This window comes from Barbus barbus (assembly GCF_936440315.1).
Source record: "Barbus barbus genome assembly, chromosome: 6".
NCBI classification, from domain to species: domain Eukaryota; kingdom Metazoa; phylum Chordata; class Actinopteri; order Cypriniformes; family Cyprinidae; genus Barbus; species Barbus barbus.
In genome coordinates this window covers 26,530,219-26,542,844 of record NC_136734.1, presented here as the reverse complement: position 1 = coordinate 26,542,844, position 12,626 = coordinate 26,530,219, and the positions used below count along the sequence as shown (strand labels likewise).

Here is a 12,626-nt window from a genome sequence, read left to right as displayed (position 1 = left end):
ACCATGATACTCTCTAAAATGGCGCTAGGGTGATGCGGAGGAGAAGAATTGCTGAATAAAGTCATTATTTTTGTTTTCTTTGCGCATAAAATGTATCATCGTAGCTTCGTAAAATTACGGTATAAATTTGAACCACTGATGTCACATGGAATATTTTGTCGATGTTCTTGGTACGTTTCTGGACCTTGAACATGGTAGTATGCTTGCTGTCTATGGAGGGTCAGAAAGCTTTCGGATTTCATCAAAATATCTTAATTTGTGTTTCGGAGATGAACGAAGGTCTTATGGGTTTGAAACGACATGAGGGTGAGTAATTAATGACAGATTGATCAAAAGAGACAGTAAAAATATTTATAGAGTTAAAAAAAGCTATTTCAAATAAATGTTGTTCTTTTGATATTTCTGTTTGTCAAAATGTAAACATGTTTCACAATGTAAAAATATTTTACAGTATTACTGTTTTTACTTTATTTATAATCAAATCAATGCAGCCTTGATAAGCATAAGAGACTTTTTTAAACGTACTTACTGAACTTTGAACTGTAGTGCATTTTAGTTTTAAATCTGTTCATTTTCTTTATCCTTAATGTTGTTGAACACACATTTCACCAAATTGCTACCATCAGGTTGTGTTGCCATTTAATACTATTCTTATATTTCTTTCTGCACCTGAGCTGTTAAATGATGCTTATATTGTCAGATTACTTTTCTCCATTGGGAATTATTTTTCTAGTGATAAATGCTTGAGATATCTGGCGTTGGGTGTGTGCATTTAGTTGGTCGTCCTTTTTTCTCAGAAGTCCCATCTTTTCCTGGGTATCAGTCTTTGATGTGTTTGCAAGTGGGATGTTGATAATTAGCAGTGCTAATATCTAATTAAAAAGGGAGCATAATATTAACCAGCCTCCTCACCTTATAACCAAATGCCATCTGGTGACCAAACATGTAACTACATGTTGGTATTCAGGAGGACAGCAGGAGGCACAAGAATGCTACAATCCCTGATCTTGGCAGTAAAATTAGCCTGTTAAAGTGAATGCCCACACAGCATAATGAGATGACTTCCCAGTTTAACGATGGAGACACACAGTAACTGACACCCACTAAGAAATCTTTCTAGGCTTAAAGTCTAAACTAGAAAGCTTTTTTGGACACATACTGTATGCAGCATCAAATTAGAAGGTGAAGGGTTTTCCATTTGAACAGCACCTGCACTACCTTCACAGACCCCTAGGGGTAAACACCCTGTGACGTGACATGTACAAGCATTCTCACTATTTAAATTATAGGAGCCATTCATAACTGCTAAAACCTTATATTTACCTTTTTTCACTGTCTTTTACTTCAGGTCTGTCTGTTTTGTTTTTACTCTGTCTTTTCTGTTAATCTGTCTGTGACTAAAGAGCAGTGAAGCATGATTGAGATTGACTGAACTGGGTCTATGAGCTGTGTGTGCGCCAGCATGTGTTTGCACTCGCTAAAAAGACTAAAATAACACTTGATTATCATTCTAGTCAAACCACTGTGATTGTCTGTTTTTTATAATTAGCCTCTCCTGACTCATATTCCCACAAGACTCCATGCATTGATAAGAAAATGAGATCATTTCTGCTTGGTACAGCTTGTGTTTGGTATCTGGTGAAACCTGTTCCAGTCAAACAGCAGCTGTTAGAATCTGTATCGAATATTCTGTATCTTCCTCTCACTCCTTGTCTTTCTGCATTTGGCTCCATTGACTATAATCTGAATGAGTCCTTGTTCACAATATAATATGTGTTCCTCCACAAACAGCTGTGTTGATAGTGAGGTCATTTACCTTTGTTTCTATTTTGTTAGGGATGTGTACAGCAGTAGCATTGCATTAATGTTAAGTATTTCTCTTTGGTGAACCCAAGAAAATTACTTTGAGGGCAGTATGTGCATATTTAATTGCCAGTGGTTTTTATATGACTAGACATAGGAAATGTCTAGTAAGAGCGGTAAATGTACATGCACAAACTCTCCATGACCTGTAGAAACTAGAATCTCTGCCAGCCCCCTTAATAGTGTCTGGACTTGATTGCGGTTTATTCAGATTATGCTGATAACTTTCAGGAATTATATTGCTCAATTCACTGAATAACAACCAGTGCAAAGTGTTACACAACCGCATCCTCTGACTTGCGTTGACACAAGTATGCAGCCTTTTGAGCAAAAACAATTCAGCCAAGTGGTCTTGAAACAAGAGTGGTGCATAGGTTTATGTGAAGTATTGATCAGCTAACTGATTGCCATTATCGCAAAGTAAACCTGATTCAGATTCTGATGTGAAACTGTGGTAAAAAAAAAAAAAAAAAACAGCCTGACAAAAAGATGATCACTGCACAAGTATTACTGTACTCCTCTGAACCAAAGTTATTCATTCCCTCGTTTTAAGTACATTGTGCACACAATTAACAGTTTTTCCTGCATGTTATGTGCGGCGCTCCGTAATGATGCAAGTTGCCATCAGTTGAAATTGTGTGGGACTTTTTAAAAAAGTCTTTGTATTAAGAGTTAAGCCATGAACCAAACCAAACAGCAACAATGTGAATTACATTACAAATTTTTACAAAGAAAGATACAAGACTGTGTGCTAAACAGCTTCACCTGTGGTGTAGTCCAATGTGTCAATCCCCTGACACATTGTGAATGACATGATGGAGAAGTTTAAAAAGTACATTTAAGTTGCTTCAGAGCATAGGGAGACACCATTTGCAATGCTCTGAGTGGGTGGGTGCCAGAGTGTTCTTTTGGTGTGATTTGCTCAGGGCTGAAACTAATGATTATTTTGATAATCCATTAATCTATTGATAAATCTATTGATCATTTTTTTCAATTAAATTGATAAACAGTCAAATAAAACAGTAATAAATAAAAATAAATAAACTGATACAACAGTATAAATAAAATGTAATAATTTTTCATGAAAATTATTTATTTTAATCCTTATTAAAACAATTATTCCACATTCCGGCCAGTGTCATTTTGCTCTTTTTGTAGTTTGATTTATCGTGGGTTCCCTACGTCCTACTCCGGAGTTCAGGCATTTATGCACATGTGCACTCTTCAAAAACAGCGCTTATTGAGGATGCACTAAAATATATTATGATGTACAATGGGGAAAATAATTATTTGATCCCCAGCTGATTTTGCATGTTTGCCCACTGACAAAGAAATGATCAGTTAATGGTTGGTTTATTTGAACAGTGAGAGACAGAATAACAACAAAAAAATCCAGAAAAATGCATTTCAGAAAAGTTATAAATTGATTTGCATTTTAATGAGTGAAATAAGTATTTGATCCCTTCGCAAAACATGACTGAGTACTTGGTGGCAAAACCCTTGTTGGCAATCACAGAGGTCAGACGTTTCTTGTAGTTGGCCACCAGGTTTGCACATCTCAGGAGGGATTTTGTCACACTCCTCTTTGCAGATCCTCTCCAAGTCATTAAGGTTTCGAGGCTATGATGTTTGGCAACTCAAACCTTCAGCTCCCTCCACAGATTTTCTATGGAATTAAGGTCTGGAGACTGGCTAGGCCACTTCTTGAGCCACTCCTTTGTTGCCTTTGTCACGTTCCACTCAGGAAACACGGGACGAGGAGAACAGGAGATTCCAAATAGTCCTTTATTTGGCGCCAACAGATATACAAGGAGCTTGGGGAGAGACGAACATGACGTACAATACCGGACACAGGGGCAGGGAAACACAGGGCTTATAAACATGGAGAAATCAACGAGGAAGAACAGAAACAGGTGCGGGGCAATTACACACAGGGCTAGGGACTAATTAACTAATGAGCAGGGAATGAGGACAGGGACAGAAAGGCCAAATGTGGACACGAGAGGCGGGGGAACACGAGACACAGACTGACAGCCTTGGCCATGTGTTTTGGGTCATTGTCATTGTCATTGTCACACCCATCCACGACCCATTTTCAATGCCCTGGTTGGCTTAAATGCCCTGGCCGGCTTCAATGCCCTGGCCCTGATGGTACATGGCCCCGTCCATCGTCCTTTTGATGTGGTGCAGTTGTTCTGTCCCCTTAGCAGAAAATCACCCCAAAGCATAATGTTTCCACCTCCATGTTTGACGGTGGGGATGGTGTTCTTGGAGTCATAGGCAGCATTCCTCCTCCTCCTCCAAACAGTTGAGTTGAGTTGATGCCAAAGAGCTGGATTTTGGTCTCATCTGATCACAACACTTTCACCCAGTTCTCCTCTGAATCATTGGCAAACTTCAGACTGCCCTGTACATGTGCTTTCTTGAGCAGGGGTACCTTGCGAGCGCTGCAGGATTTTAGTCCTTCACGGCGTAGTGTGTTACCAATTGTTTTCTTGGTGACTATGGTTCCAGCTGCCTTGAGATCATTGAAAAGATCCTCCCATGTAGTTCTGGGCTGATTCCTCACCGTTCTCAAGATCATTGAAACTCCACGAGGTGAGATCTTGCATGGAGCAGTCCGAGGGAGATTGACAGTTATTTTGTATTTCTTCCATTTGCAAATAATTGAACAAACTGTTGTCACCTTCTCATGAAGCTGCTTGGCGATGTAGTAGATGTAGATGTGTCTTGTAGCCCATTCCAGCCTTGTGTAGGTCTACAATCTTGTCCATAAAATCCTTGGACAGCTCTTTGGTCTTGGCCATGGTGGAGAGTTTGGAATCTGATTGATTGATTGCTTCTGTGGACAAGTGTCTTTATACAGAGGTAACAAACTGAGATTAGGAGCACTAATCTCAGCACCTTACCTGTACACCTATACAATTTATAACTTTTTTTAAATGCATTTTTCAGTATTTTTGTTGTTATTCTGTCTCTCACTGTTCAAATAAACCTACCTTTAAAATTATAGACTGATCATTTCTTTGCCAGTACAAGTGAACGTACAAAATCAACAGGGGATCAAATAATTTTTTCCCCCACTGTATCTATATTTAGATAGAATGGAAGATATAGATTGTACTGCATGTTAGTTTGTTTATTGTGCCTATAAGAGAATCATTTTAAAACAGTGCTTATTGAGGATCCACTAAAATATATTATGATGTACAGTGGGGAAAATAATTATTTGATCCCCAGCTGATTTTGTATGTTTGCCCACTGACAAAAAAATTATCAGTCTATAATTTTAATGGTTGGTTTATTTGAACAGTGAGAGACAGAATAACAACAAAAAAATCCAGAAAAATGCATTTCAGAAAAGTTATAAATTGATTTGCACACATAAGAGAATAATTTATTGAAGTCCATATGTCTTACTAACAAGAAACTATGCTTCTAACCACAGGTCAAGAGCTGTAGTTCCAACCACGCTGTTTGCAAATGTTGGTTTGAACTATGGTTTTGGGAAACACAGAATCGTTGAACTATGTTGGTAACGACAGAACTTGTGACCGTAGTTGGCTATCGATTCCTTTGGGAAGCACACCCCAGATGTGTCAGAAAAGATATGTGCATTAGGTGTTGCAGCATAAGTACAATAGACTGGCCACTTTTTCTGTTACATGTAACATGTTTCTTTGTTATTTTATTACTTTAATATTTTTGATGCAATGTTTACAAAATTTAACAATATGCTAGCATATTTACTTATAATTATTCATAACATTGCAATAGTTTTTATTATGCTACCGAAATTGATGCAGAGAACTGTGGAATTTTACTGGTATTGGTAACAACTATTGAAATGTGGGTGCCATGACAATACTATCCCCTATGGAGAAATGTTTTACTTCCGGACAGTGACTAATGCAATCTGTGTGACACTGAAGTATATGCTGTAGATGTGAAGAATAGAATGTAGCGGGCAGAATGTACTCTTAAATGATTTCAGACCCTTGATGACCAACAGTGCCGTTCCAGTTTAACACTATTAAGTACTGCGTAATGGGGACAGGATGTACTTCATAGACCAAACATCATAAACCATAATGTGTTAAACAACAGGGCATTTCATAAACACACCCTCACATAAACCAAACATGTAGTCATTCAGAAACTGCTGTCCCAAGTTACATCAATTTCTATTTAATGTCACTAATGAATCAGATATAACAAAGCTCAAATACACAAACTGATGAAAACACACATATACAACTGCTACACCCTGAAATACACACACTTATATCATTATCCCAGTAAACACCCTAGGTCTGGCAGGATGCATGACATGCGTACTTGTTTTTCTTTGCAGCTCCTTTCAGCACACCAGTTAATCACCACCAGATGTGATGAACAGAGACAGAGACACACAGAGAGAGAGAGAGGTTGAGGAGCATATGTGTGTGTGACAGATTGGATGTAGAGAAAAATGGAGAGGAAGATAAAGACAAGAGAATGACAGAGAAGGAAGGAAGTGAAGTGGGATGATAGAACTGCTCACTTCATCTAAAAGAGACAGAGGCTGAAAAGATTGGAGGATTGTGAATAGTAAAATGCGTAGTACATTTACATATACTTTAAAAAGTTTGCGTCTGAAGTTGGGATGAATTAATACTTTGTCCTTTTAAAATGATGTTTAAATTGTATGAGTGCACGAGTATAGCTTGTCTTCGTCTGGACTGCAGCATTTATAAGAGTAAAAATATCAAATAAAATAGTTCACACAAAAAAGAAATTTGCTGGAAATGTACTCAGCCTCACGTCATCCAAGATGTAGATGAGTTTTTTCTTCATTGGAACAGATTACATCACTTCCCATTACACCAATGGATCCTCTGCAGTGAATGGGTGCCGTCAGAATGAGAGTCCAACCAGCTGATAAAATCATCACACTAATCCATAAATAATCCACACAACTCCGGTCCATCGATTTACATTTTATGAAGTGAAAAGCAGAAATAAATCCAACATTAAGGCATTTTATCTATAAAACATTGCTTCCAGTCAACATCTGAATCCATAATCCATAATAACACTTCCTCCAGCTTCCATTCTGATGGTAAGTAAGTGATATCATGAGAAATTTCTCTAAATCTGTTCCATTGAAGAAACAAACTCATCTACATTTTAGATGGCATGAGGGTGAGTAAATTTTAATTTTAAGGTGGACTATTTCTTTAATACAATTGTCCTTGCTTGTTGTATGCAGGTGTCAACAAATAGGAGTAACGCGCGATATTAAACTATTGGACTACGCATGTTGTCCACCCACCAACCCTCTGTCCCTAGCTGCCCGTATGCAGCTTTCCCACAGAAAAATATTCCCATGTGATAGATTCTCTGGAAAACACATGTTCATGTATTTTTTATATTTATGGACTGATCTGTGAATGCAATCAACAGCACTTTCATGTACAAATATGGAATGGGACTTTGTATATTATATTGGCCAGTGAGTATATACAGTATGAGCTTCATAAAGTGCAGTATGCCAGCAGCTCAGTAGGGATCAGAACTGGATATGCTTTGGTTGTCTGTGTCTTGTTGTGAATGTGTGGACATGTCCAGTTTTTTCAGAGGGTATAAAGAAGAAAAGGACGTGTCTGAATACATCTTTGAAACCTGTTTATAGTTTTTAGGGAGCTTCAGTATTCCTTTATTTCTATAACTTAGTTGAAGAGGAATTTAGAGCTTGAGCTGAGGCCCTGTGGCCTCCCGCATTCTCAAACATCAGTAGGAAGGCGTTGTAATAAAACACTGTTACACCATCAGATGTTTTTAAATGTACTTCATACTGGTAAGAGGCTTGCTTCCTGTGATCAAGAGTAGTCATGGATGACAAGAGATCTCTCAGTTTCCTAACTGTAGTTTGACCCTTGAAAAAGAGGAAAATCCTCCCTAAAAGAATACAAATGGATTTGTACTGTAAATATGTCACTACATTTAATACCTCAAAACTCCACCGGGGATTGTGTGTGACAATGTATCATCTGTCCGATGTTTCTAAACACTCTTCCTCTGGAGCTACAAAACTCAGAGGAAAATGATCCAGACAGCATGACCGGTTAATACTCCATTAAATATTTGTCATGCGTAAAAGTAAATTATAGGAATTGACATGTTTCTTTAAATTCAGGCACTTTTATGTCCTAGAGGTGACGTATGAAGGTCATATTAAAACCGCCTTGGAAACCGTCTTTACCTTTTCCCTGACTCTTATCTTACTTACTTTACTTTTGCTTTTTGTTGTTAAAAATAATAACCTTTTTTTGTGTACTTGTTTACAAATGTCGGTAATCATTTAACATTTTTTATTACTTTTTTTGTGTGTGTGTTGATGGTGAACCTGAGTCATCGCTGTATTTTAAGGACTGTCTGTCTGAAGTCAGTCATTCTGTTGAACCTTTTTTACAAGTGAGACTATGACTCAACAAAAAAAAAGTATATTATGAAGAAATAACCTTGACCACAGTGCTGTATGACAGCTTTCGTACATGTGTAAGTGGTTAGACTGGTGCACGGAAGTGTGTGACTATGTGTAAATTTATGAATGATGTGAACTTTGACTCTTTATGTCATTCAGAGTATGGAAAAAAACAGACTTCCTTCTGCGGCCAGAGCAGCTGCACCAAACCCAATCTCTGTCATACACACACGCACACACACACACCTGTTTTAAAAATCTTTTTAGTGGAACACCAAATCCACAATTCTAGTTAGATTTTCACTTGAATATCATATGACGCATTTCACTGAATCCTGATTCAAATGCGGTCAAGCAGTCTTTATGAAATAAAGACCCTCTTGTTTGCTATCAAACCAGCATGCCACAGGAAGACTATGACTGTGCTGTGTTCAATGTTAGTGAATGTTTACCTAAAACATGTTTTCTGCTGCCATAGGACTATAAGAATGTGTTTCCAGCAGATAAATTGAAGTGCAGTTGTGTATGAAATGCTATCTCTTTGCAGTAATGGAAGTCAGTGAGTTCAAATGTAGCAGTTGCTCAACATGATCTCAGAAGCACTGAATAGGTGTGTGCATGTGTGTGTGTGTCACGTCAGGTTTCTGACCTGCACATGTAGCTGTAATCGCTGTGATTCATTAGAGGCATGTGCACATACTCTGCACACATGCTCTTGGTCAGAAAGCCTAATAAAATGAGAAAAGGTGGAGCGATGAGAGAAAGAGAGTGAGAGGGGGATGGGGTTAGGAAGAAAAAGGAGGTGATTGTTGAGGAGTTAGAGAGAGCGTTGCTGGAGCAAGGGAATGAGAGCAAAGGAAAGAGGATACCAGAAAAATACTGTCAGATTTTAAGATCGTAAGATAATATTTCTTGGAATACCGACAAAATAGGTAAGAAATTAAAGTTTTTTGTTTTTATTCATTTCTTTGTTTGAGTTATTTATTCAATATGTTAACTTTCTTCAGTTTTGTCACAAAAATAACTGAGAGACAGCAAACAACAGCCAGGCTCAATACAACTTTTACTTACTTATCAAAATAGCCTGAAACTCTGCATTCCTTAATCGCATGGCTGTAGTGTTTTTCTCTCCAAAACTCTTACCAATGATTGTTTTTATGTGCTCTGACTGGTTTTAAATGGAGTTTATCCATGGCAAAGAATGTTAATCTATATTTTATCCAAGGGCAGTTGACACTGCACGCTACACACACTCACTCACATATGTGTAGAAGTTTGCTAACTGGTGCGTTTTGCAATGGAGTAATTTGGAACAGCTGGGTTGATTGTATTCACTCTGCTAAATGTAAATTGTTTTTTTTTGGAGATAATCTGGCTGCACTGAAGCTCTAGAATGTCACTTGAGGAAGCAGGTTCTGAAGCTCCACTGGCTGTTTACTTAGCATTCAATCCATAGCCAGTTCAGTGCTGATTATTCTTTCTGTTTTTTCAATTCAACAAATTCTGCTTGATTCCTAAAAGTACTTGATGCAGCCTAATATAGTCAGGTTGACATGTGTAGTAGACACTGTGTTGCTGTATCAGAATATGCAGCTATCAATGATTCAAACTGCCTGTATCTGTAGGGTCATTTAAAGTGCAATCTTTGCCGATAAAATAAAAGCCTTGACCTAAAATGCTAATATTCCACTATAAAAAGTGGTAACAGGCAATTGTTACACTAAGGAAGGATTAATTTATTAAAAATGAATTTTGTTGGTGTATGCATATTTTTCATTTTAATGTTTACCTTTGAAGTTCTTTTTATGTTGCTTGACAAAACATTGTAAAAAAAAATTACTTACAGTACAGTAATTAGTCTTGTTTTATATCAAAGTATGTGCCAATGGACTAGATGTCAATGTAATGACCTAAAGCAGCCAATAATTTTGAAATACAGCATTTCAATCTTTAATATTTTTAAATGTGTTAACACATTAAGCTAAATTTTAATCAACCAAATAAAAACTTCTAGCCCATTCATAAAATGCTTATGTTATTATTTTACTGTACACTTATAGGCCAAGAATGGTTAATAATGTAATGTAATGTGTCACGAATCGTTTGATTTGATTCTGAAGCTACACTGTAAAAAAACATTTAGTGCATTGATAAAAACTGATGCAGTCGGAAATATTCACACTACATGACACTTCGTAAATGATCCGCAACAAAAGGTCGCACACTACACAAGATCACAACAATTCACAAGTCACAAAATGACTCCATCCAGTCCCCAAACCATGGAACAGGAATAACACAAAACAACACATGAGTTATTTATTTGAAAATGGAAAGGAATTAGCACTGCGTGATGATCTGTTCGGAAAACTTTTGCTCCGTTTCTTGTTTCCACACTTTTCTTAAAAACATGTTGCTGCTGCTGTTTTTCTTTCAGTGACCTCAACTCATGCCATGCTCTCTCATTGACTGTAGCTCGTCACGACACCAGACTTTTGATGCATCGTTGAGTAATTCACACAAAGATTTCTGAGCGCTGATCACCCGTTGATCACAGCCCGACCTGTCGGCAAGCTCATTGACTTGCAAATAAATTGGGCTCAAATTCTTGTAGTGTGAACTTGGCATTAGTGACTGATTTTTTTTTATTTTTTTTTTTTAGCAGAAGTCATGTTGGGGTGTGGACATTCTGCCATCCTTCTCCTCATCATCAACTTTCTGGACCTCTCCTTTGTATCATCATCATCTTCATCATCTCAGAATGCCACTCTACCCCGTTTCCACCCTTCCATAGGGAACGGTTACGACAATGAATATGAGGACGTCACCACTGAGCCTTCCAGCTCATCCTCTACTCACTCTGAACACCCAGATCTCAGTCTGTGCAATTATGATATGTGTGTGGAGCAGCAGCACACCTGCCGGGAGCTTGCAGAAACCAAAGGCTGCCTCTGCCCCGGGTTGAGCAATGGTTTCACTCCCCCGAGTCCACCGCGCCTCTTGGATCTGATTCAAATGGATGGCATGGGGGTTGTCGTGCACTGGTGTGCCCCTACCTCCATTGTCACCCACTATAATGTCTGGGTGAGAGGGAATGGCAAAGTGAAGGATAAGAATATAGAGGTGGGGGAGGGAAAGAGGAGGGCAGTATTGGAGGATGTCGAGGCTGGTGCGCACATATGTGTAGAAGCAGTGAATAAAGGCGGCGTCAGTGCAGAGGATGATCAGTCTTGTGCCACATTTGAACCCCAAAATACAGACTCTGGACTTGCACTGAAGCTGGGCATTATTGGGGGTGTGGTGGGACTCATACTGCTGCTGATTCTGTCTCTGCTGCTGTGGAGACACAAATCACGGCAGAAATCCACCACACGGACTGAGACTGAAGGAGTTCTGTAATATCTGTGTGTGTATGTGACCAAAAAATGCACTTTTACTTCATCTCAGGATGAATGATGGGAGTAAATGAATGACTGTGGACTGATCGTAAATGTGCTGGATAGAGGGAGTCAGTGTATGAATGACTCAATGAACATGAACAGAAAGAGGGATGCAGAGAAGGTGGACGAATGACTCAGCACATTCTTCTCATTTACTCGTCCGTGTATACCAATGTGATTTAGGACAGAGACAAATTGCATACTGCTGGTGTGCTGACTCCAATTATGGGCACCATTTCAAGCACACTTCCTGATAACAAACACATTTTAAACTTGTGTATGTCTGTTTCTTCCTCCTGTATGTGTTTTCATAGAAAAAGGCTGAATAACAGTTTCTCGCATTTAGATTTAGCAAAATGATTTGTACACGTTTTAGGTCACTTTGGTGAGAAGGAGTTTGCTAAGAAAATCTGTGTAAATAGGAATCTTACAAAATAAAAGATTTTTGTATGTTTTGTAAGTTTTATTTGTTGATAAAATAAAATATATGTACCCATACAATACCACATGTTCCCAAATCACAGATGTGTAGAAAAATAGTACTGAATATATTCTTATATTGTGTGCCTACTATATACAAAAATCTAAACTGTAATCTGACTTAAGTCATTATATTATATTATTATATGCTAAAAACATATGTACTTTACTAATATTTTAGGGACAGTCACCTGAACCATAAATGACATGTGACTATTCGCTCTACAGCCACAGGGAAATGATGTCATGACAGCACAGATTGGCTGTTGACCACACAAGAACACACACTTTCCCAAACCCTTAGCAACTATCCTAAACTGTGACATCACAGGCGGTGGAAAATATGTCCATTTCACACTTTTAAGAGCCGTCTAAAC

The 12,626-nt window shown here is 38.1% G+C and overlaps 1 protein-coding gene across 5 annotated transcripts; it reads left to right on the top strand.

Annotated features, from left to right (window-relative positions):
• The first annotated feature begins 5 nt into the window (after positions 1–5).
• On the top strand, positions 6–12,268 carry LOC306871392 (uncharacterized protein). Of its 5 annotated transcripts, XM_079419276.1 has the most exons (3): positions 9,150–9,261; positions 10,767–10,834; positions 10,995–12,268. In XM_079419276.1, the coding sequence occupies exons 2-3, from the start codon at positions 10,828–10,830 to the stop codon at positions 11,726–11,728; spliced, it is 741 nt and encodes a 246-aa protein (XP_079275402.1). In that variant the 5' UTR covers positions 9,150–9,261; positions 10,767–10,827; the 3' UTR covers positions 11,729–12,268. The 5 variants fall into 5 exon arrangements, with proteins under 5 accessions (XP_079275398.1, XP_079275399.1, XP_079275401.1 ...); XM_079419272.1 differs by lacking the exons at positions 9,150–9,261; positions 10,767–10,834 and adding an exon at positions 6–306 and having other exon boundaries at positions 10,992–12,268; XM_079419273.1 differs by lacking the exon at positions 10,767–10,834 and having other exon boundaries at positions 9,009–9,261; positions 10,992–12,268.
• Positions 12,269–12,626: the final 358 nt, after the last annotated feature.

Bases quoted from the DNA above. Each gene is read 5' to 3' on its own strand.
- LOC306871392 (XM_079419272.1), top strand. From the start codon at position 162: ATGTTCTTGGTACGTTTCTGGACCTTGAACATGGTAGTATGCTTGCTG. The intron at 307-10,991 runs GTGAGTAATTAA...TTTTTTTTTTAG, and splicing joins GGGTTTGAAACGACATGAGG to CAGAAGTCATGTTGGGGTGT.